Source organism: Vanessa tameamea, chromosome 3 (assembly GCF_037043105.1).
Source record: "Vanessa tameamea isolate UH-Manoa-2023 chromosome 3, ilVanTame1 primary haplotype, whole genome shotgun sequence".
Lineage (NCBI taxonomy): Eukaryota > Metazoa > Arthropoda > Insecta > Lepidoptera > Nymphalidae > Vanessa > Vanessa tameamea.
Window position 1 is genome coordinate 9213932 of NC_087311.1, and position 26185 is coordinate 9240116.

Here is a 26185-nt window from a genome sequence, read left to right on the forward strand (position 1 = left end):
AACTTTTGCAAGTAGGTACATGTTTGAAACATGTCTTGTACGATTATATTAGTCATATGTACAACTTTATCATTAATACTTTTACTTTACTACGGTAAAGACTTGGTAATAACAAATATGCTTGATAAAGTTCATTTACTATTATTAATTGAACACGCGTGTGTCAAAAAAACTCTGATAATCCGTCATTAATAGCTGATAGGACTTCCGATGAAATCTGACCAAGACATCAGATTAGTGTTAAATAAAACTACGAAGTACGAATTCTTCCGCAAATTCGTTCTCTTTGGGTTTTAAATGCCGTTAGTGCAGTAGCTAGCTTTTACAGCTGCAGATCAGTTCTAGTTTGAAATTCCATATCGAAATAATAATATTACTTATTTTATATATAAAATATCTAGACGGAATGCCAAATGGACCCAATTGTGGTAAGTTGTTACCACCATAGCCATTATATTAGTAATGTAAGGAATGTTTAATATTTCTTTCGCCGTCAAGCTCAATGACTAAGAGGTTATGTTGCTCGTTCCTGTAGTTACACTAGCTCATACCAAGTATTGCTGTTTGGCAGTAGAATATGTGACGAGCGTTGCTTGAGAGGTTAGCTTATTTGAGCCCTAAAATAGTAGCAACAAATCATTGGTAACATTTAATACTTTCAAATAAAATTATTATATTTTTTATAACCTTAGCGTGTCAGTTTGATTTATTTTTAATAAAAATATACAATAATATATAGTGAGGCATGTGAAGGTGGTGTCATGTTACTTAATTAATGAAAAAGTGTTTGATTATAATAGAAAAATATATGAGTCTATTTTTGAAACTAGGGCAACCAACCGCTACCATTTAGTATGGGCGATCTAAGCAGGAAGCGAACACTTTAAAAGCCAATAGAGAGGCAGCTCTCGTTATTAGATTAACTGAAAATCGGCCGATTACAGCACAGACGAACAGAGTAATCTATTTATCCTATTAGGTAGTAGATGTATAATATACATACATATATATATATATATACATATATATATATGTACATTTATTTATTATTATCTTTATTATTACATTCATACCTTGTAAGTTTTCTTCAGTATGTTGTTTTTAAAATACCGTTTAACAAGGTCGACATGTTACTGTAAGTTGAAGATAGTATAAAAACCAATCAAAGACAAGTGAACTTTTATTATGATTACCAATGAACTATGATATTCAAGTGAAGATGCTACCAGCGTACGCAATATTAAGTTACCAAAGTTCACAGTCACGCTAGACTTCATAGTGAACTCTACGCTCCCAGCATCTCTTGTGTCTGTTAGTACGCACGGGTAAAATAAGTTTATACATACGTTTTTTATTAAAGGTGTATTAAATTGTGTTGTCGTCTCGGGCCTATACAGACAACTCATGAAAGTTTCGTCACAATCAGATGAATGGTTAAGGAAAGCAAGTACACATACATACATATTTTCTTTTTATATAAATAAAAACTGAAAATAAAAAATTAATTAGTCAATACTATAATGAAGAAGTTTTATCTGAATGTTTATTAACGATGAAATTACTAATATAAAGACGCAGCCGTGTTTCTCTATTTTGTATACTTCGTGGTAGGAGTTGTGCAAGCCCGTCAGGGTAGGTACCACCCATTTATCATATATTCTACCGGCGAGGAGCACTATTTTGTAACATGGTGGTTTGAAGGGTGAGTGAGCCTATATAAATAGAAGCACAAGGGTCATAAAAACTTAGTTCCAAAGAGTAACGCATTGGATATGTAAGGAATGATAAAAAAATCTTATGGCGCCAATATCAATAGGCGGTGGTGACCACTTACCTATTTCATAATAAAAAAGTTCGATGTACATTCTGCTGAAAAATATAGCCAGCGACTTTATATTTGGCAACGGCGGCGGCGCTCTAAGTACTTTAAAGCAATATGAATACAAATTGCTTTTTATAGCGCAATATAATTACAGCGTTCAATATCAACGTAATTGAATATTTAATTACATTTAAAATAAATAGATCGATCAAAACATTATACAATTAAGTATTTTTTTTCTTTATAATATTTATTTAAATGGTTTAAACGCTTTAAAGCTTAGTTAATTGTCAAACCGAATTACGGGACATAAATGTTTAATTATAGGACTATGAAAGGCATATCTAGAATAACTATGCTGTTGCTTTATTATCTAGTCTGGTATTTATTGCATAATTAAATCTAGTCATGGTTTGCCAATGCACTATTTCCAATACTTTTGCATGGAACTATTGACACTGGCATTTCTTTTATACTGGTTTTACATAGAATTTAATTCGGAATGACAGAATTTATTATCTCATCTTAGTTTAGTTATTTTTGCGTCTGCCCGTTTGGTTCTTTACTTCGTAAAGTATATGGTGTATTTTGATGCTAATTTGACTAAAACTTTAAAAATGCTCTGCTCTTTATATATTTGTATATTTTTTGTACCATCTTAGCTTCATAATGAATAATATAATGTGTATTGGATATATATAAATACAATTTAACATTGGCTATCTTATTTCGAAATGACATATTATATTTCAAATGCAATGGTTCCTTAGAGGTAATGAAGGGACGTATCAGCATACCCACGTCACTTTATTCGAGATAAACTATGACAGCGTTATGATCACATCAAAGTATAAATTATTCAAATAGGCTTCTGTAACAATGAAATCGCTATTTTACAGAAAAAAATAAATCTAGATACTGTAATCTGTTCGCGATGTAGATTCTACCAGGAACAACCGACAAATATTCAAATAGATATTCCTAAATTATCTGTCGTATAACAATAAACAATAATACAATTAAATATATAACATTTAAGGATTATCCTGTATTTAAAGGCCAATACTAATTCTTCTTTTTATATTATAAAAAATCTAATTAAAAAAAATTGTAATGGTATTTCCGAGATTTTAGTATAGACTCAAAGGTTTTCGATTCCTCGGGAAGGCTGTGTTTGCTGCCGCAAAAAATAGCTCGTCATATGTATATTTAAAAATTCCATGTTATTAGTATTTTTTTTTACATTCCAAAGAAAACTTACAAAAGTTAAGTTTACAATAGACATTAAATTAAATGGAATAAAGGAAGCCAATATGACTGAAATATTGTAGATAAATATCTCAGCATTGTCTGCGATCAGTTAATAAACTATTATCATTCCAATGTTGGTCTTCCGTTGGCCCGCTTAACCAGTGCGTTTAATGGTTTAGATATCGGACTAAGACGTAAAACTATAACTAACTTAAACTTTATAAAGCAATCTCTTATTAAGGTTCATTTTTTATGCTTATACTAGAAAATAGAAAACTAAAGAGATATCAATCATTTTTAAAGATTTACTAAGATATATACTTTTATCCGATATAAATGTTTCATTTCGAAAAATTTAAACATAAGCAATATTTTATAATTAGGTACTAATGATAAATTCTGTTTCGTCAAAAGTTATGCTAATCTATTACAAACATCGATTTTTCGCATAATGATCTTGTTTTTGCTTAAATTAATAAAGTCGAATTTAATAATAATAATATAATAATAACAGAAGTTTCCGAGAAATCGAAGTCACATCGAAAATGAATTAAACATTAAAGACGTGTGATTTTCGACAAGGTGAATAGAATTTTGTAAATCGCATTAAAATTTAAAAATAATAACCGTAATTACCAAATTAAGTCTAAATCCAAGTTAATATAACCATGAGGTCATCTTCAGGTCAGGTTCACCGTGAAAGGCATTTATCTGAAATTCTAATTGAACAGTAGGTATTTTCTTAACACTAAATTTTATCTGATTGTTACATTACCAATTTCATAAAAAAATCATATCAAACTAGTACATTTCTTAAAATACATTTAAATCAAATTAAGATTACAAATTAAACCTCGGAGACGCATTCCTGAACGAAAACATCAAATGAACGAACTACCAAACTTACGAAAGCTACCAAAACAGCTAAGTGAAATGTAATTTTACCTAGCCATCCATTCCAGAGCGCACTTAACACTGACAACTGACACTGCACTTGTTCAATGTACTTTTACTCTCGAAAAATTCGGGAGAGAGCTTCCGCCGCGTGCTCCTCACTACCCGCGCTCGCTACGTACTCTGATATAAATTCCTTGTAGAATTCGACGTTCCCTGTACAATCGCGCACGACACGGGGCCCTTCGAGTTCGGCTCAACACTGGGTCTCGGATTGGAACTGGTATGGCGTAAATCAGTTTACGGTACTATCGAGTGAAACTGTCGCTATCTTTAGCTCGGTTTTTATCCTTATTTGATTACTTCAAACTTGTTTATGATCTTAGCAGACTCTACGTGAGTTAGTTCGTTTCATAAAATGTATAATATGTTTAAAATACTAGTTGGTATTTATGATCATATGTGTATATCATTAAGTATGTGGACGAAAGTTTCTGAATATATTTAATGAATATTTCATTTTACGCGTTTAATCGAGAATTTGCATTAACGTACTTGTCTATATCTTATGTGAGAATCTAAGAAATGAAACAAACTAAGGTCATTTAATATATTTGAAGTTTGCATAGTATTTACTTATATTAATAAATTTATTTTCTTACTTTTAACCCAAATATTTGAAACAACATTACGGTGCCGCATTATAGTATGACTTTAGTTTCTTACATTAAAATGTATTAAAAGTAGATATTAATTTTCCCGAATATAACTCAATCACTGACGGTAGCTAAAACATTAGCCACGTGGGATTATAAAATTAAGCATGCGAATGTACGAACGGCGGCGCGCGCGCAGCCTCCGGTCGTCGCTCGCAACCAGTCGGACCGCATACACTCCCCCCACCCGCCACCCGCGCCCAAACTTACAACCTGACATACAAAAACACTCCCTAAATCCCTAACCCAGAACGTATAATCGAATGGCACCAAACCACATTTAAAACATTTCCGAAATGACTGTCCTCTGCGACATGCAGGGTTCTTTACATATTTGCCCAAACTTGGCTCATTATAGACCTTTTCTGTTTGCATTAAGGTATATTTTAGCGGCGTAGTGTCGAAGGAATGCACCTGAGCTACCGGGCCCCGCAATCATCGGTGAACTACAACAATAATATTTACCGAGATTCGTTAAATGCTACTTCTTGAACACGTGGGTTCTGTCGAAGCATAGAATAAAAATAGACCAACACCGAAATTTGGTAGGTCATGAAATTTGACTAATTTTACGCATTTTAATTTTATTGTTATATGACCAATAAAATTAGTTTGACACCTTTTATTTGGATAATAAAACACTGCGCTTAAAACGACATTGGATATTATGAGAATTGTGAAATTCTTAGGTAGGTTGTACTATGTACGGTGATATGTACTTAGGCATAAACTTACGACTCTCGCACCTGATTGATTTTTGATGTTCAATTGGGTTATTTGAAATATACTCACAGCTTTGATATAGGTATCTAATAGGTACAATAAACAATTCGAGCTCTCTCACATGGACCTATTATTTCCAATTCAGCTATTGAAGAAGCCGAGAAGAAAAAGTCAATAAAATAAAACCTTTGGTCTTTCGTTTTGGTTTGGTTATTTCCATAGTAATTTGCAAAAAAAATGTTATCAAATCGTTTTAACGTCAAATCGAAAATCGATGTTACTTTTTAAAAATCTTTGTTTACCTTTGTTGATTAATCTTTGTAGGGTTGCTTTAGAATTTTTTTTTTATGATATCGGTATGCGCACGATCAAATGGGCCACCTGATAGGTGGTGGTAAGTGGTCACCATCGACCATTGAGAATGGCGCTGATGAGTGGCTGGTACCAACCCAGACGGACTTGCACAAAGGCCGACCACCAAGTAAAATTAAATTTTAGTATTAAATTTACTTATTAGTTAAATTAAATTATTAGTAATAATAAATAGTATCAATAGTTTATTTACCTACAACATAAAGTTAGCAGTATACGTCAAACATTTGTATCAAAATTGTTATCTTTCCATATAAAAGGGAATGTTCTTACTGACTGACTGTCAACGAGCAACTTGAACTATAAGACATTTATTTGAACTTTAGAGACCTTCGTTTCGTAATGCAATGTTCTCCTGACCGATTTCAGTCATGGCTTCTATTCTACGGGAGACTAGACAACTTCAAAAATTACATTATAATGCACAAGTACACATTTATGAATTTACATAAACGCAAGTTTCTCTATTTCTCTATTCCCTCGCTCTCCTAATTCACAATGACGACAAATCTGACACAACCGGAAGTAAATAATCCTTAAAACTAATGGCTGATCGTTCTTTCCGGTGCACAGGAGTATAAACACTATTAAATTTCAAACTTTTTAATCGTACTGGGATTAAACTAATAATTGAATTGGACCAACGGGCAAGTTAATTCTTAAAAATAGCGCACTGAATTTTTTTCACTAAAATTCCAACAATATAGTAGAAATTATAACGATTTTCGAAATGTACTTCGCCCGCATACATCTGTATAGACTTGTTCATTGTGGTAAACGAATGTATACTTATTAATAAATTCTTTCTATTATATGGGGTAATAAAATTCAAGTCAATAAAATAGTTCCTGAATCTTATATATTATGGAATATGATGAATGGTAAATGTAAAGCTTCAGAAATTGTAATAAAAAAATACTTGTAAAAATAATTTGAGTTACAAGCGTCAAAGTCGCATTAATGTGGAATCAAATCATATAAAAATCTATCACGTGTACTGAGTTATATCTACGTGCTCTTTTTATTTAAATAGGTTCCAACTAAGTTTAGTCTATATTAGACTTGCTGTATGCATGAAGTATGAAGTCCCGATGGATTTCATTTATGGCGTATAAAACGGTGCTGTCAGCAGTCAGGGACAGAGTCCAGTTAGAGTCTGAACGTGGTATTTTTAGATTGTTGTCCAGTGGTTTTGCAGCAAAGGGTAGCGCAGTTAATAAAGAACAATTGCATAAAAGTAGTACTTTGTTTTTTTAATGACCGCTAAAATATCTAATAACTTGAAAAGCAATCGAATCCCAGATTGACCAAATAAAAAAATATTGCGTTATTCTGTTTTGTTATAGTAAAATGACCGTGCGAAAACACGAAAGCTACCGGCGCCATTGTCGAAATAGTTTGGTTAAGCATCATCATCTAATTTTGGCTTTAATAAGTAATTAATCGGCAGATGTGTTTTTTGATTTATGTATGATTCTTAAGACATGTCTTTTCGATTCATACCTGTGCAATATCGCATAGGTAACAAGGTTCGACTTAATGCCATGCTTAGCTTAGCTTATCCGCAGGATACAGAAGGACGATCTGCCAGTAATTATGGGAGCGATACTTCCAAACCAGGCAATCGTAGAATCATTTTGTGACAAGTTATAGTGAAAGGAGAGGTTAGGTTAGGTTACAAGATTATACATAGAAAATTTTTGTTGGGCAGCGTCACCTTCGCTCGATCATGCTGATCTGACCGGCTGAGATAGCCGGTACTATCTATCTACCAAATATAGAATCTAATAAAATTCATTATCGTTATTTGGTACCTACAACGAAAAATAGCAATGAACTAAATAGATAATCCATAATTAGATATATATATAACTTAAGCAAAAACCAAAAGTCTCACATCTTAAATAGTATCATGAAATTTATTATTTCGACTGCATCGTATAGCGATGTATATTTAATGCAATGTTAACCTTAAACTATTTTAACTTTTATCATTTGCATTTCGCTTCTGCGTCTATCTGTTACCACCTAATGGCATCCATAAATCTAGTCATCTCATTTACAATTGAATATATTTATGAAACAGGTATAGCGAACTTTTTGAATAATTCTTCGCTGTGAATATAAATTGAGTTGAATTATCTGTAGAAATCTTTTATAAGCTTTGCCTGAGTACCGTAATAACACATTCTGTCGCTGTTTAGTAGATTCCAAGTAGATATAACAAGGAACAGATCGAAGTTCCAATTAAATCTAATAATAATATATGATGTAAACATGTCGATTACCTTCGATTTATTTTTTATATAACCATAATAATATTTTAGGGTTTCGTCGTGTCGAATTTTATCTCATGTAACTTCACTATTATTTATATTGATAAATACGAAGATAATCCTATTATAAATTATGACATTTATTAATTAATTGGGCATATTCTTAACAAGAATTTGAAAGGGTAAGTTCGCAGTTTTATTTCACCTAAAAGTTATGTTTTTAACGATGTTCAAGAGACATGACGGATGAATAATTACCATGGAATTATTTGCCCAAAATACGTACCTATATCTATTATTATAATACAGAACATTCTTAGCTGCGTTGCTAGATAAGAAATTGTCTGAATTATTAATTAAAATATTAAATTAAAACCGCACTTTTATCAAAATAACCGGTAACTTTATCTCTAAATACTTTTTAGATTAAAAGTCATGAAAGATAATTAATGTAAATAAGTAATTTCAAGATCTTTCGCAAGTAAATGTCAAGTTATTGTCGGGTCTTGAATGTTGATGGATTCTCAAACATTTTTATTAAGCATCAAGGGAAAAAAAATCGCCTAGTTATTTCTTATTATTTACTTGACGTGAACTCAAAAACATAACCTAGACCAACATCCAGACTTTGAAACGATAGTAAGTTTTGCTTGCAGCGATTATTTTTAAGAAATTTACATGCATCTTTTTAAATGAAGTAGGTATTTTAATTTGAAGTAAAAGTTAAGAGTAAGTCAGACATAATAATTTTTATTACTTTGCTATATTCTTGCATGTAATTAGCTACTACTCTCAAATAGCGCTACCTAAATCACATTACATACCAAATGTCTCAATATAGGTACAATGAAATATTCGAATATATAATTTGATACTATCTTTATATATTATAAGCATACTAGCGACCCGCCCCGGCTTCGCACGGGTGCAGTGCTGCCACTAAATATACTACAGAATGTCTTGCAACGTTCAGTTTTTCAGTCGATAAACAATACCAACCGCTATGTCGTTGCGTTTTAAATCTGTAATATTCATCTTCGAAAATATTCATTTAAATTACATGCTGTAAAGGGCCATATTAATTTTTATTATATGCACAATGTACTTATTACGTATATTATGTATTAATGCTGTCATTATTTCTCGTAAAAAGTAACGGATAAAAAATAGTTATTGTGGGTTATCCCTAAGGGATAGACATTAACTTATATTGCCCTTCTGAATTATAGATAGAAAAAAAAATCCTGTGATCAGGGTCGAGGTTTTCTAGCTTCAGGAGCAGGTGAGTTGGCTGACCCGCTCTTATCAAAGCTTAGGTTAGGGGACCCCCTGAGCTCCGGGGCCCAAGTGTACTGCACCACCTGGCCCTACGATAGCTATGCCACTGGGTACTAGTCTTCCAGTTTAAGAAACCTTGTAAAAAATTAGCTAGTGTAAGATCAATTTGATTTATTAATATATTTAAATGAATTAAATACGAAAATTAAAAACAATTTTTGTATCGGACATGTTACAAAAATAGTGAAAAAATTTAGTGGATGTTAAAAAAGCCGTGGATCTATCGTTATACTAAGATATTTAATCAGAAACTTCATTAGCACAGCGCCATTACAGTTATGAAGGAGCCCGTTCCTTTTATTATTGCCAATAAGAGACACCTAGTTTTAATGGATATCAAAAGGAGATACTATCTGCAATCCAAGACTCCACAATCTTATATGTATAACTAATTTTCGAAACGTCACGAACAAAATAGCTGTGTCATCAACTAATGTAAATGTAAAAGCGCCATTTTTAAAGTTGCATACTTCGTTTGTCGTTTATCAGAAACAAAGTTGGTTCCATAACACTACCGAAATATAATGTAGACTCAAGACTCAATAAAACGTTTTTATGTCCAAAAAATAGTTTCCCCCCCTCGAGCGGTTCATTTGAGATTAAATTCGTCAGATCCGTTATAGCTTCAATAGATTTTACTCGTCTAAAACCTTGGAGAAATTTAGAGAATGTTCAATATTATTATTTAAAAAAATATATATACACACAATTGTATGTTAGTAACAAATCGCAAGTCAAGTGGTAATATTATTTCCTCGTTGAGTATGTACAAATGTATATAAGATAATCATGATCATTTTGTTGAATACGATATGATTCTTATTGTAATTACTGTGTGGGTTGTATTCGAGTTTATTAACATTGGAATTGCTTTTACGTCTAATACTTTAATACGTTGCATTTACTTAAAAACTTATTATGTGTATAGTTTCTTTATTTTACGAATTGCTGAATGTTATTTTGTTCACGAGAATTTTATATTGCAAATAACAATTTCTAATACAACAGACTTTTCAAGAAGCAGGAAACAGTCAATAATTTTTATAGTACTTTTACTTATTCTGTAATGGTTATTTTTATGATAAATAGGTACTTACTATTACTCAACTATAATTTTATTAAAATTGTCGTTTTGAAATGTATGGTTCTTATCCTTTATTCTTTATAGTTTTGAATCAAACCTTTTTTTTCATTAGTATAGGTACTGTCAAAGCGAGCGTCAAAGAAAAAAAATAGTGGCCAACAGTTGTCACTAAGTACAAACTCACTATTACAGTAGTATGATGTTTGGAGAGTGTTAAGCGTACATGTCACGCACACTAAGATACTAAAAATTAGCTTGTTTGTTTTAGTTCTTGTCTAGTGCAGCACTCTAAAAACTCTAAGGCGTTTTTTACGCATTTTTCAGACATATTCTTATTGAAAATAAAAGGCCTTATTTCTCACAGTTAGTCGTTGTTATTCATTTGTCCTGTTAATGAAATTATTATACGAACCTGAATTTGTACATAGTTATGATGTTAAATGAAAAAAAAACATTTAATAAAAATCTAAGGAAATTTTTATTTTAATGTTGTAAATATATTAAAATAAAACTACAAAATTTTATTGGATAATGTATTTAAAACAATTCTTATATCGATAGATTATTAATTACCGATATTTTTCTGAATGTCACAGATACAAAATATATATTAAGTATATTCGGAATAACTTATATAAACCATCCTTCGCCACCCACTCACATACTTCAATAGACAATTTGTTATTAATTATATATCAAGAAGCGTCGCCGTAATTAATCATATGCTTATATTAGTTTTTACTATGTTGGTAGTCATCAATCAAATAAACACCAACGTCCTGTCAGAATTACCGGATAAATAATCAGAGTTGCTAATAGGATTAATAAAAAAAATTGTACACTTCACTTTTTTATGAGTTTAAATTGTCATAATGCATATTTAATGGTCAAACTAATCTTGATATGTTTGAGCACACGCTATTACAGTAAAACCAGCTTATTACGATTTCCTGCATAATAAGCAATTTTATTCATAAACGGCGCTGCAACTGTATTATGCCTCGGGCATGTTTTCATACATTTTGCCACGCTTAATACTTACGCCATCTGCCTCTCAATATACGAATACCACCCAAAAAAGTAATGATATCCATGTTATATTTATACGAAGAGCCGCTTTAACGGATATATTTCACCAAGTCTAAAAAGAACCAATGTCTCAAAATATCTTCTTCGAATTACTTGATCGCTGTATTAATAGAGTACTTAAATTATGGGATTTTTATATTACTTTATTAACATATAGGACATATAAAAGATTTATGTCTTTATGTACCTACTTATTTTTGTAATAAGATAAGTGATAACTTAATTTCGTTGCGACATAGCAAGTATATTAATTCTAATGTGTATAAATAGAACGAATTTAATTACTTAACAAATAAAATAGCATCGCGGACGCTTCGCACAGTTCCTTAGATGCTTGATCTGCAGTGTTTTTTTTCCTATATTAAAATACTTCCTTAAAAAAATTTAATCTAGGAAAATAAGAGTACTTCATTCTATTTTTGAATTGAAATTATTACATCCGAGAAGTGAAATCTATCCTACAACTAATCCGTGAAGACACTCAATATCAACGTAAAAACACGGTAGCGTTAATCGTTCCTTTTTTAAATTATATTTTGTGCTAGAATAAAGTATACATTAAAAACAAAAAAACAGGTGTATATAAATTCAAAAAACGATTCGTTTTGCTTACAGATAGAAGAATTATCTAATGGATGTTTACATGTTTAGAATCTCAATTTCATTCCACGGAATTAGCTCTCTTGTGATCCTCATTAGTCCAATATTTTTTAAGGATTGTCTTACATGCCGAATACGATTATATCTTGTCTCGCTCGTCGACCAATAGGGTGCAAGACTATATTACAGTATTTGTAGTGTTTTGATTGATTCATAGCTTTCTTATAAGTAAGTAGCAAGCCAATGGTAACTTCGCAATAACGCCTTGTAGTCAATTTTACTCTCCGTAAGCGAAAATATTTGTTACTTGAATATATTAACCGTAAATGATAATCTTCAAAAATAAACACATGTTATTAAATATATTTATTATATACGTTGTATTTAATTTTACTCACTTATTAAATTTAATGTGAATGATTCATTCAAAGTTATCATATTTCTAACAAACTTTTTTTGCTAACATTATTTAATTTAGTTGTTTCAATAAAATGAGTCAATATATGAGCTCTCAGTGTGTTAAATAATTTAATTATTATTAATTATAAATAATACAAATGCACATTGTATTGTGCTGTGCTACTCTCTTATCCTCTGCCATCTCTTATGAGACCAGTCCAAAGTATTCAAATATATATTGACAAGTTTAATTAATTGATGACACCATATACAAAAACATTAAGAAATAAAATAATTTTAACGGATACATGCAAGCGAATTACATAAATAAGAATAAATTATAAAATAAAAGTCATTTATCCGTTAAAATAACTTTATTACAATGTACAGTAAGCGAAAAAACTAGATAATATCACACTTTTTTTTAAATAAAAACTTGGTATTTCCTAATATGATATTTTAATATGCGATTTGACATTTATATGGATTAAAATAAAGTTGACAGTCCATCAATGACGACGCTAGCTACTCTATTGGCTTAAGACGACTAAGACAGCTCCCACACTCGCGCCAAACTCATTTATCAAAGTATTTTATTTGAAATGCATGTCCTGAAAAAATAAAAACAGTTTTTTAATTTTGTATTTTTTTTTATAAAGTTTATAGGTGGACGCCCAAAGTCACCACTTGATGGTAAATGGTCACCCCCGCCTATAGATATCTGCTCTGCAAGAAATATTATATTAAGCTTACATTGTCAATGGACTGCCAACGTTGGGATTTTAGTTGCCAAGGTTGGAGACAAAGTCATAATTTGTGTTCCTAGTGTCTATAATTAAACTGGTTTGTACACCATTCAAACCAGAACACAATAGACAACTGTAGAATATGTGATGAATGGGTACTAAGATGGACTCATTGTTAATGTTAGGCAATGACCCAATGGTGACAACATGTGAAATTTAACCAAACACTGGGTCTCTTTAAACCCAAGCTATTTATTCATTTAGAGCTCCGCTATGAAGAATAATATTATGGGTTACAAGTTTGTTACTATTTACTATACTATAAATTTAATGTTTGTTACTATTTACTGTATACTTTTTTATCCAATAAAGGATATTTATGAAATTTTGTGATATGCCTGCACATTGTAATTAGAATATAAATGTTGTTAAAAAAATGTTATGTTTATGGGAATTAATAAAATTATTGATTAGATAAGAGCTTAAATAAAAGCATTGTAAAAAATACAAATATTTAGCCTCATTGAGAACAATTTTGTACATGCCAAAACCCATCTGTGTACACCACACACTGATGGTACTTACACATATGGGTTTGTATAACATATTCTACAGCCAAGAATGTACCTTACAATTTAACAAAATTATCAATAACTAAGTTTAGCACATAATTAGTCAAATATCATTGGGACCGGCAAATATAGACCTGACATACATCAAGCATACAGTGTATCTTTTAGAGCGTAGCTTATCAAAGACGAAAAATTTGTAAATTATAAATTAAACATAATTAGTGGCTCAATAAATTTAATCCAATATGAGACAGAATTAGAATCACAACTTTATATCGCTAGTTAACATTGCAATTGTCAAGATTAGTTGTATTTCTAGTGATACTAAGTCAGGTGACTAATTAGAAACAATTTAGAAACTATTTTACTCAATTCCGTTTACAACAGATTTACTAATGAATCATATATCTTTAAATCTACCCTTAAGGAATCTTTTGATAGAATAAATACCTCATATTTATTTCCTAGCTTGTAATGCATTGGATAACCAATCCATCGCCTGGTCGAGCCCTTCTCCCCGCACTGCAGATGTTTTGAATATCTGGAATGTGCGGTCACGTAAAGCGTCCAAACCCAGCGCCTGGTGCACCTCGGCCACCGTCAAACAGCCTGTCATATCCTGCTTGTTTGCTAGCACCACTAGAATTGCGTTCGCAAGCTCTTCTTCCTGAAAAGATAAACACAATTATTTGTAGAAACTTTGACAAGACTGCAGTTTTTATCGTCACCGAGTGTCAAGCGTCAAAATCACGTCGCCAATTTTACCTCAATCAATAGCATTGCAATACTACATAATGGTAAGTGGTCACCACTGTACAAATATATTGGCGCCGTAGAATCTTAAATAACCCTTACTGAAGTTGTAAGGGATAATATACCACTTGTGGTGTAAGTTACATTGGCTCACCCAACTCACACCTGAATACAACAATACTAAATAGTACTGTTTGGCAATTGAAGTAGACCTTTAATAATAGCAATTTTCTAAACACACGATGTTGCCTGGCTGATTTTAACTACTGTGGCATGTCTTTTGTAAGTGGACACAAAGCATGCCATGATTTTCACGAAAAAGCAATATTTGTGGAATAAAATATTAGATACTTATATACTTGGATGACATTATCATTTTATTTTTTCACATTATACTTACTCGTAACATGTGTACTAGTTCATCTTTAGAAATTCCTATTCGATCTCTATCAGCCGAGTCCACTACATATATGATTGCATCTGTGTTTCCATAGTAACACCGCCAGTATGGTCTGCGAAAAAATATTGGCATCTTATTGTTTATATGACCCTTTGTTACATATATATTATAATTGACTACACAAAGAAAACAATTTTCCGAAATTAGTTTTTAAATTCATCAACATAGATGAAAATATAACCTTACAATTATTTTAGACTTTTCTTTTCAAACATGACATTCACCACAACATAAATTAACTATACAGTGACTGACACAGTGACAGACAGAAAGGTAACTGATACAATTCATTTGGTCCTTGAATATCATCTGAGTTACCTATTTATTACAATATATTGAGAATAATACCTATTCTTATTATGAACAATATATTATATAAGTATCGAAGTATAATATAGTATATCTAAAATTGTGGTCACCATAACAATGTATTACAATTTTGTTAATAATATATTTGCAATTAGATGACCAAATCAACTTCACTGATGCTAAATTGAATACTATTCTGCTATTGCACAATGTTAAGCATATTACAAGAGGGATACAAAGTTTTCTCATCACATTTTAATATATAGATATTATCTATTTATATTTACATAAATTTACAAAAACTATTGTTCCAGAGTTCATTCTTTGTAATTATAACTGAGTCAAAAGACAGATGGAGGCTGTAGACGATTATAACCAATTTTTCATCCATCATTCTATAGCCTTAAGTTGGTTAAGTTTATAAGCATTTGAAAGTATTATTTTGTTGGAATTGAACAAAATAACAGATTGACATCTGTAAAGTTATTTATATAGGTTCAAAATTCACAGTATACAATCTCTAAGACATTATTAGGTATATTATAACATATTTGTAATAGATAAAAATAAATGAAGAATTTTTTTATCACTTTAAAAAGCAATGTTTATCATTACCACATATTCAGCAACAATCAATGTTATTATAGTTGTCTTAAACATTATGCACGTTACTTTGAAATTGTATTTTCATTTAAAACATTTACACACCTGATACTTGTTTGTCCTCCAAGGTCCCATACTTGGAATTTTAGATTTTTGTACGTGACTTGCTCTACATTAAAACCTATTGTGGGTATAGTAGTCACTACCTCCCCAACTTGCAGTTTATACAATATTGTAGTTTTCCCGGCGCCGTCGAGACCGAGAATTAAAATCCTCATTTCCCGAGCCCCTAGCAAGCCTCTAAAATAACTAAATAAACCACCTGAAATAATTTTAAATGGCAATTTAGGAGATTTTTAAATATATCGAGTAAATATTGTAAAAATATATAATTTTACTTACCCATTTTATGTGATAAGCTTAGCCTAGAAAAACATTAGTTGATATATCTAAGGAATGTTCATATATCGCCTGCTATACATCCAATACAAAGAAAGTAAATTAATTTCCAAGTGAGCACTTAAATATACTATTTTTATACACTGTTAGCTCTCTTTAACAACATTTATTCGGAAATTGTTACTAACCATTTGACGTGTAAGCAAGCACTCAAAAATGTTGCCACTTACTCTACAAATTTTATAGGTTAAAAATATGTTAGAACAAAAAAAAAGTATTTATAATACAAAAGTATTTATAATATTATGATGATTATTATATTTATTTAGTGAATCCATATCCCGCAAATGATAAATAATGGACACCAATGCATTGGTGTAAAAACACATAAAAATATATGTTAAGAAATATGTTTATAATAATTATTATGTGTGATTTGTGTGTATTTTTTTTTAAATATGCGATTTGACGTAACTAACATTTGTCTATTAATTGTTATGAGAAACTTGTTTTTTAATATACACATTAAATTTATTTTATTCCAATAACTAGTGAGCTATAAAATTTAGCTTTTGATATCTTTAAATACCTAGTTTGGGTTAAGTAATAAAACTCCCTTAGTATCGGTTTCACATTTGTGCACTATATATTTCGTGCGCAGTAATTGGCTAAAATGGCTCTTGGCCAGACTTTAAGTACATTAATTGCTATTGTAGAAGTAGAGTGACACAAACTCATGAGAACCTTTTTTTTGAAATTGTTTCAGTTGTACTTTTGTTGAATATCATTTTTATTAAAAAAAATACTCAAATTACTAATTAATATTTTGGATATATTCAAAGTAATTCCAAATTGTAAGATAAAGCTATGTAAACAGTACGACCATATTAAGATATTTCAAAAGCTGTATTTTCTTTCTTTCTTTCGCGCCTGATTTAATTCTCACTCACTATTGCTGTGTTCCGGTTTGAGTAAGTTTAACTGCAGGCGCCAGAGAGTCAAGGGATATTTTAGTTCCAAGGGTTGGTGGCGCATTAGTAAAGAGTGTACAGAGTGAAGAGAATATTTAAAATTTCTTCATTCCTCATGATTTTCGTTTTATTACGTTTATGATTATTTTAAATTTGGAGGGTGTTTAACGAAAACAGAAACTATGTAAGTGTGACAAGGGCACACTTATGTATTTTTTGAGGTGCAGTATTAATGTTTTTATAAAATGTTCTTTAACTTCACCTATGTGGATTCAGCTCTTCACCATATCGTCATTGAAAGCCATAAACTGGGTGAACTTTTTTATCTACAATTCCACATTACGTTCGAAATAAGAAACACTTATTTCTCGATGGAATTATTATGAGTATGTATATGATATAGACAAAGAATAGGAAGTTTTTATTGTATCGGTCTTATTATATAGTATATGTCATCTTTAAACGCAGCACACGGATCACGAGACCGATAGGTTTTTACATTTTTTGACGAAGTTGTACGAATTCCAAGTGAGAAAAGTACAAGCCCGAAGCTTATATTGATGAAATTAATAATGTAAAAATAATTTCTTAAGGGCGGGCAACACACCTGTGGGCCCCCAGATGTTGCAAATGTCCATGGGTAGTAGACAATTTCCATCACATGAGATTCCATAAAAAAAAATACATTTTCAGTTTATAAATCTCCCTTTATGGGCAAAGCTTCAAGCGGCGCGGCGCACGTGCGCCGACGTCACATGACGTCAGCTGACATCACAGACCCGCCTTCGCGCTTGCGTTATGACAATTTCGAGGCACGCATAGCAACAATGCTGAAAGATTTGTCGGGTAACAATATTTCATGTTGTTTCATAATCCAGTACTTACTCTTTTAAAATCATTAGATTATCACATTATTTAGTGTACAATAGTTATTTTATGAATATATGTATATATTAAATAATCATTCAGTTAGTTCTATTTTGTGATTTTCAGTTCATATCGTACTCATAAATACGTAAAAATAAAATCTTAAGCGCAATTTCGGTATACTTGTTAATGTACAAATCAAATCTGGTATAAAGCTGCAATGATGATGAGATTAATAAGATAAGATGGTTTTCTTAATACAAGGTTTTCGGCAGTATGTTTCTGGTTGCAAAAGTGTATCAAGCTCAACACGAAAACTTTTGAAACCTTCGATAGTACTTAATTTCCTGAATTTTCATCCTAATAATCTATGTAGTTATGTATTATAATTACGTATATTCTCTTTCTTCCAATACAATATAGACACCCTAGCCAATGAATCATATTATTTAATTTACGAGTTTAGTTTATTTTTGATATTCGTTAGATGTTATTATTTGCTCTGGAATTTATAACGGAGCAGTCAACGCGTTGTTTTCGAATATAATGAGTGACTCAGGGAAATGTAATTATAGTCGTCTATTTACATGACTTCGCTCATAGATGCGTTCCAGAGAAATGCCAATATTAGACGGTTTTGATATATAATTAATAGAACACGCCATGCAAAGTCAGGGCGTTTACTGAAGGCGGTTTTACAGAAATCCTCCTTAAATCAGAAATGAGTATGTTCTCGCATGGATGTATTTTTTTTCAATTTTAGATACGAATTTTATAATTTGGCTGTGAACCATATTATCTTCATCCTAAACACTCATTTGAATAGTAGATAACCATTTTTTATTTTCTTTTATTGTATAGGTAGTTACTTATTTGAGTTCTTAAGTTTCCGATATACTTATGTAATTGTCAAAAGATGTTTCATAAGACGTTTAAGTAACAAAGGCTTACGTTTATTGTTTAATTATATCGAGAACTCATATATACGTAGGTACATAAATAAAAATTTAAATAGTTTTATACAAATTATGACCTAGAATTGCAAGTTACTAGCATAGCATTTTTGAAGCGAAATTCCAATCCAGAAGCAACAATGAACCAGCCCAACACTAGGCACCAAAGCCGGCAGCAAAAAAAAGTATTCAAAAAGTAGTAAACTATATTACCAAGTGGAATGGATTTTTTTTTTAATTTCAGAAATTCTCTAAAAATTTATAATATTATATTAATTTCGACAAGATAAGATGTGTTAAATAATTTGACCTTAAGTTATCGGGAAGTGTGGAATATTAAGCTAGCGTGAATGTTTGTGTTTTAGATACTGTAATTATAATTTAAAAACTATTTCACGAATTTTGCAATTTGATTTTGTCCTAAAATTCTATAAATTTAGCTCAGTTTAAATATCTCTATCGTTTTTAATACTATCTAAAATAAAGGCTTATTATATAAAAAGGGTAGTTTTTAAATAGTTATAGAAAGTTTGTCTATTATATTATGAAAATAAAGAAGACGGATCTTTTTTATTTTCATAATATAATAATAAATGAGTTTAATTATATATATCTCAACTTCGGAATCACGGTCTGAAAACATAAAATAAGATTCTAATGAATGATGAATCTGTATAATTTAAACTGCCAAGGTGAAAATGTTATTTTTACATCAAGTTATTGTTATCTGACCACTAGTCACCCGTAATTGATTTTTTCGTTGCACATAATTATAAAACGATAATATCTTCTAGAGTGTTCCTTCGAATGCCTATAATAGTGTACGAGACAATTCTAATCTATGTTGAAAGCCATATTTATACAATATAAAATAACATATTTATCTGAATAAGAATTAATAATTAACTAGCGAAAATGGATTCGCAAATAATAAATAGTTTTATACTATTTTCTAATAGATAAATATATTTATTTTGGGTGCACCTTAAAAATAGTGTCTTTTTAAAGATCTTCTATTTTGTACTACTTACATTGTTTTAATATATTGTCTGAACATTAGCTAGCGTTAGCTGTGTAAGCATATTTTGGATAAAATACCGTCATGTTTATCGCTCCTTTTATCCGAAAACATATCAAAATCCCTTAGGTGATTTAGCATAAGAAAGCGGAGATACGGACAGAGACACAAAACGATTTTATTTTTTAAACTATTTATACATATATTTAACATGTAGCGCATGCGCCGAAATATATGTAGATATTTTTGTCAAAAACCTTATAACTTGCAAGTTGCATCGTTGTGCATATGGGTATATGCAACTCTGAGGCGCCAAAACGACCAGATAACGGAATCTACTGATAATGTTAGTGATAAACAGTATTTTTTAAAAGTAGGTATATATTGCGATTATATAGATAAAGTTATCATTACATATAATTAGAGCGGGAGGTTAAGCTATATTTAATTATAATAGGTAATATATATATATATTAATGAAGGAAAACTGAAGTCGCTGAAACTTGATATTATAGTCGAAGTCACTTTTATATAATATATGTGTATATATAATATGTATAAAACTTTTTACGAGTTGACAAGTTTACTCAATCACGAAGCCTTGGGAATTACCGGATTCCTAATACCACGTTCGCTTTTATTAGTCATATTTCTGGGTAAAATAGTCTTAACTCTAAAAAAAAGCTTAACGCGAGCCGGTACTCACGTCTGAAGCTATTACGAGATATTTCGCTATTCAACTTTACCGTGTCCGGCAGGGCAGATAAACCGTAAAGATAAAGAGTAAATGGACGTCTTCCATATAGTTCAAAGGGGTTTCAGGATCGGTTTGACATAACGAGCCTAGTTGGCCCACTGTTTTGAACGCGACCATCTTAACAGATGACTGCGGGTTCAAACTCAGGGAACCACCATTGAATTTACATGTGCTTCAATTATGTGTTTATAATTCATCTCGTACTCTGTGGTGAAGAAAGACATCGTAAGGATAGCTTGGATCAGCGTGTTGGAATAAGCTCCAAACCTTCTCCCCGAAGGGAGAGGAGGCCTTAGCCCAGAATTGGGACATGACATGACATTTACAGACTGTTATTTTTGACAGAACCTTCCACAGGAGAATGGGGAGACTGGTTTCAATGTCACCCTCCCATGATTTCTTATTACATATGGGAATCTGCATTCGTTACAGTTCAACCTAAGTTCCTTCCTAAGTTCAAGCGTGTAATCTCGATTACCATTGCACCAGTGCATATGGTAGGTGAAATTATGAAGTAAATGTATACCTTACCTATAGGATTTGGAGGACTAAGACAATGTCTCATCCAAGTGTATTTGGCTATCTACTAATCCCTTAAACCTTGGCTAAGCCCAAATCAAGGCAAGGGAACTTTATTAGTGATGATCACTGATTTTAAAAGTAATTGATTTAGTATTGTCTATATTTAAACATCAATGTTTTTATATATCGTCAACTTAAAATTTGCTTCGATTTAATTAAATCAGAATAGGTATTTTAAAGTTTTGATTTGATATAACATACATACATAAACAGCCTGTAAATTTCCCACTGCTGGGCTAAGGCCTCCTCTCCCTTTTTGAGAAGGTATGGAGCATATTCCACCACGCTGCTCCAATGCGGGTTGGTGGAATACACATGTGGCAGAATTTCGTTGAAATTAGACACATGCAGGTTTCCTCACGATGTTTTCCTTCAACGCCGAGCACGAGATGAATTATAAACACAAATTAAGCACATGAAAATTCAGTGGTGCCTGCCTGGGTTTGAACCCGAAATCATCGGTTAAGATGCACGCGTTCTAACCACTGGGCCATCTCGGCTGATTTGATATGAAGATAATTAATTAAATAGTTGGTTATGTTGTTGAAAATACAAAATTTTGCATGATTCAAAACAAAAGAAAAATAATGCTTTAAGAGTTAGTTTTTTCTCTGACCAATAACTGTGATTTTTAATTTCGAAATGTGATGCAATGTTATCCACTAGGACCTCAGAAATTTCTATCACACATTTAAAATACGATCTTGTGATCTTGTGATAGTTCATATATCAAAATAGTCAAATCAATTTCTTCGATAAAGTTAGAGGTAGATCTTGGAAGCCTGAAAACGTGAGGTAACATAAAATATTTTAACTAAAAACAATTAACGTAAATAAAAATAAATAATCGATATTACTATTTAATATACATTCATACATTGAAAATTCACACAACACCGAACGGCTCAATTGAAGTTTTGTGTTCCTAGTTAATGTATTGTAATTCTAATAATTCTCTTAGAAATTTAAATTTCGTATGCTTATGTAATGTTTTTACAACGCAATACGTCGCAATTGCAAATTATTTGACAAACAATTTGACTGTGACTTCCGAAGGCGGCTCACAAAAACTTCGACTAGAATTGTACTCATTTAGTATTTCTTATTACTTTATTTGGTTTAACCTGCAAGTTATACCCCCACACACCAGACCACAGCATAAGTGGTCTGGTCTGAGCTTAACAGGGAAATATTACACACTTACGCAGCAACATATATTAAAACAACAGTCATAATCTAGAACAATTTAAATAGATGAGACAAGGAACTTTTCAATTAACTACGCAGTTCCCACGATATGTAGGTCACATGTCATATTTATCTTCAGATTTATCTCATTAACCCGGTGTCATGAATACAATGATTCGATATGTTAACTAATTTACTGGAATTCATTACATAAATAGACTAATTACAACATACGCATATTGAGTGTGTAGTGTGCGCATAATAATAACGTTGTAAAACGCCGCGTTTGCTAGAAACACTTTATGGGAGGTATAATCGTTTAGAAACTTGCTACTAAAGTGGAGGCGAAACACACCAATATTATGTTATTATTTACTGGTCAGTTCTGGATTCACCCTTCGCTTCCTTGAGAATTTTTAAAAATGTCACCCAATTATCGAAAATTTTCATAAAGTGTATAAGTTTCGATAGAATTTTTTTAGAAATAAAATGGCACATTCACAACCGAAAAGGTAATAAATATTTTTTATTATTCATATTTTGAAAGATAGGATAAGCATTTTCGATAACGCGAAGGAATTTTTTTTCTCATCTTAATTTTCTCACTCCCGAAGGCTATGGGTAGTAGCCCCGAGTGCCCCTTGTAAATCCGACGCTGCTATTGGTGGTAGTTATTCTACTCAACTAATCAAAACTGTTACCGACTTCTAGATATATAATTGTTTTAAAAAATTACAAATCTATATTCTACAAATATTTAAGTATCTCGATGGATTTGTTCCGTTTGATTACAATATTTATTTTGATTAATAATACGGTTTTTATTTTGACTCGAAATTGAACTTATAATAAAAGTCTGAAAACCAGCCATTCGTTTGCTAGATACCTAGCAAGCTAGGTGTGCTGACAAATAAATTATAATATAAAATTATTAAGTGTCTTTAATTATAATTAAAAACCTAACGTCCTCAAAGTAAAGTGTAATATCTAATGAAAAATAAAGCGTTGTGGAGTTATGTGTGATTAAGATAATAAGAGAAGCTCGTAATATAACATACTGTCGTTAAATTAATTATTATTTAATTACTCAGCGATAAGACCACCGATCGAACGATGCACAATACGTACATCTTTAAAAGTAATATTTATATTTTAGTTGTGTACAATAAAAAAATACTTATTGCTATTATTAATTAACCTTGTGTACTTCTATACCTACTAAGATGGTAGTTTAATGTCAGTTAAGTAATAATTTGAATCACATAGATAATAAGTAGCGGTATCACTATGACAAGCACTCTATGAATGGGACAAGGTCGAATTCGTGACGTCACTAGATACGTGAAATGTGACGTTACGTGAGGGCGAATTACTCGAAAAGGATATCGTGTTTAAAGCAATGAAATTGAAAAAAATGTATATAAATATTTATGTCATGGTGTAAATTTACGACATGCGATTTCATAGAAAAATTAAACTACGCAAGTAATAAGTTCATAAACTACACCTACTCGATTTTGCACGTACATACTCGTATTTATTTAAAACAAGCAGAGTTAAATCTGTAATAAATATAATGATGCTTATGTGCACTTTTGCAGTAAGTAAAAGAGAATTATTATTATCAAAAGGGCTTTTAAAATTTTCTGCAAGAAGAAATTTTAATGAATTCATTTTTTAATTTGCAGCTTTTGGCAAAGTACAGCGCAGAGGATTTTCTTAGTAGCAATCAAATAATAATAGTGCGTGCATAAAAAATAAATTCCAAAATTAATATACTGAACGACTGGTCGAACGACTGGTCGAGATCATCAAAGTGGACAGAGGCGCAAAAAGCACCCAAGTTCGCATATGCGCGCGTATAAGCGCGATGACGACGCGGATAAATCATTGTGCAGTATCGTAAATTCGAGTATTATCATTTATTCGGCTATTTCACACCACAAGTGATACTGTGCAAACATAATGTGCTCTGCACTTCGCCACTTTGTTTCAGGTAGACTTTTGTACCTTAGGTATACGTAATTATGTATCTGCGTCACGTCTCCTAAGTTTACATATCGTATTACAGTATGTTAGCAAATATCAGATCACAGAGTCAAACTATACGTATATATTATATTTTTAATAAAAATGTTAGTCTTGTATGCATAATAAATATTTATCAATAGATAAACGTAGAGGTAACTTCCACGTTTACGTTTACGTGACGCAAAATAAATTCGCGAAATTTAATCTTCCGCTTAACCCTTTATTTGTAATAAAAAAATTGTAAGTTAATGTAGGTAATGAATGCAATATTCGGAAGTCTTAAATTCAAAAAACATTCACGGTTACCCTATTGGAACAAATGGAGTGTCAGTCTATAGTGAAACATGTTATTAGTAACCTGTAAGTAGTACCCTGGGCAAGGGGGCCGGCTTGAGCTTGCTCGTCGGCCACGGCTAAGACTGGCGGGAAGGATGCCGCGGGGCCGCTCCTGGTACGTCCCTGATCGGCGTCAGGGCGGACCATGTGAGTGGCCTTGTTGGCTAGGAGGGAGTGGGAGGGCTCGCTACTCGAGCCTCCCAGGTGTTTTACACCGGCGGTAAGCGGCGGAGCCTACCATCTTATCCGCAGCAGGGCGTCAGCTTCGTTGACGCCCAGCCTCCAGTGGCGGACTCGGGGGAGTTCGCCACATTCCCATGTGGAGGATGAGGGGGAAGGTGCGCACTAGGCGCACCTTCCATGAATATTCAGCCGCCTTACGGCGGCTGCCGCTGGTGGGGTCGCGGTTGCATGCCCTTGGCGATCCCGTGGCCTCACTACTCGGCGGCATGGTGGAAACCCGAGGATGGTTTTAGTGGGTAGAACAGGGCATTAGCATTAGCGTGCCCTGGCACGGGGCATTAGGGCCCGGTTGAGTCCCACATACCCGTCCCGGTCCCCCGACCGGGCGGCATGCGTAAATGCATTTCCTCCTCGTTAAATAAAAAAAAAAGATCATACATACGCACATACTATCTTTTAACATGCGATAGATTATAGATATTTTGTTTTCTTTTATTTTGTATATTCCTATATCCAAAATAATTATTACATGAACACGACAAGCTACATCCTTTCAAAGTATGATTAATCGTATAACAATACACCTGAATTGACGTCAGTAGAGATAAGATCTAAAACCAAGAAAAACCTTACTATCGACATATACCCATCGCCTTCACGGATTATTACGATACCAAAGAAAATATTTTATTAAACTAAAATGTCGCCTTGATTTATAGCATATCGCACTTTAAAAGTAAAACCGTAACTAAAAAATTTTTTTTTAATTTTAGAGGAAAGCCAATGTTAGAAAAAAGTCACTGTTTTTTCTCAATTATGTCTGATTACAGGGTTCTACAAGACCTTTAATGAGATTCTACTATAGATCTCTGTTTACATTATGGCATGTGATT

The 26185-nt window shown here is 31.9% G+C and overlaps 2 protein-coding genes across 2 annotated transcripts in view; both read right to left on the reverse strand.

The window, feature by feature from the left end:
* LOC113397457 (uncharacterized protein) overlaps positions 1 to 4246 on the reverse strand; it is a 55797-nt gene extending 51551 nt beyond the window's left edge. The window contains exon 1 of the mRNA XM_026635808.2: positions 4019 to 4246. Coding sequence (XP_026491593.2) covers positions 4019 to 4026 — 8 coding nt within the window. The 5' untranslated portion in view covers positions 4027 to 4246. The remainder of the gene's footprint in view (positions 1 to 4018) is intronic.
* An 8673-nt stretch (positions 4247 to 12919) lies between these two features.
* On the reverse strand, positions 12920 to 16626 carry LOC113397501 (ADP-ribosylation factor-like protein 1). Its single transcript, XM_026635893.2, has 5 exons — positions 16410 to 16626; positions 16113 to 16329; positions 15036 to 15147; positions 14333 to 14549; positions 12920 to 13175 (listed from the first exon to the last, which is right to left on the reverse strand). Exons 1-4 carry the CDS (start codon positions 16411 to 16413, stop codon positions 14340 to 14342), a joined length of 543 nt encoding a protein of 180 aa, XP_026491678.1. The 5' UTR covers positions 16414 to 16626; the 3' UTR covers positions 12920 to 13175; positions 14333 to 14339.
* Positions 16627 to 26185: the final 9559 nt, after the last annotated feature.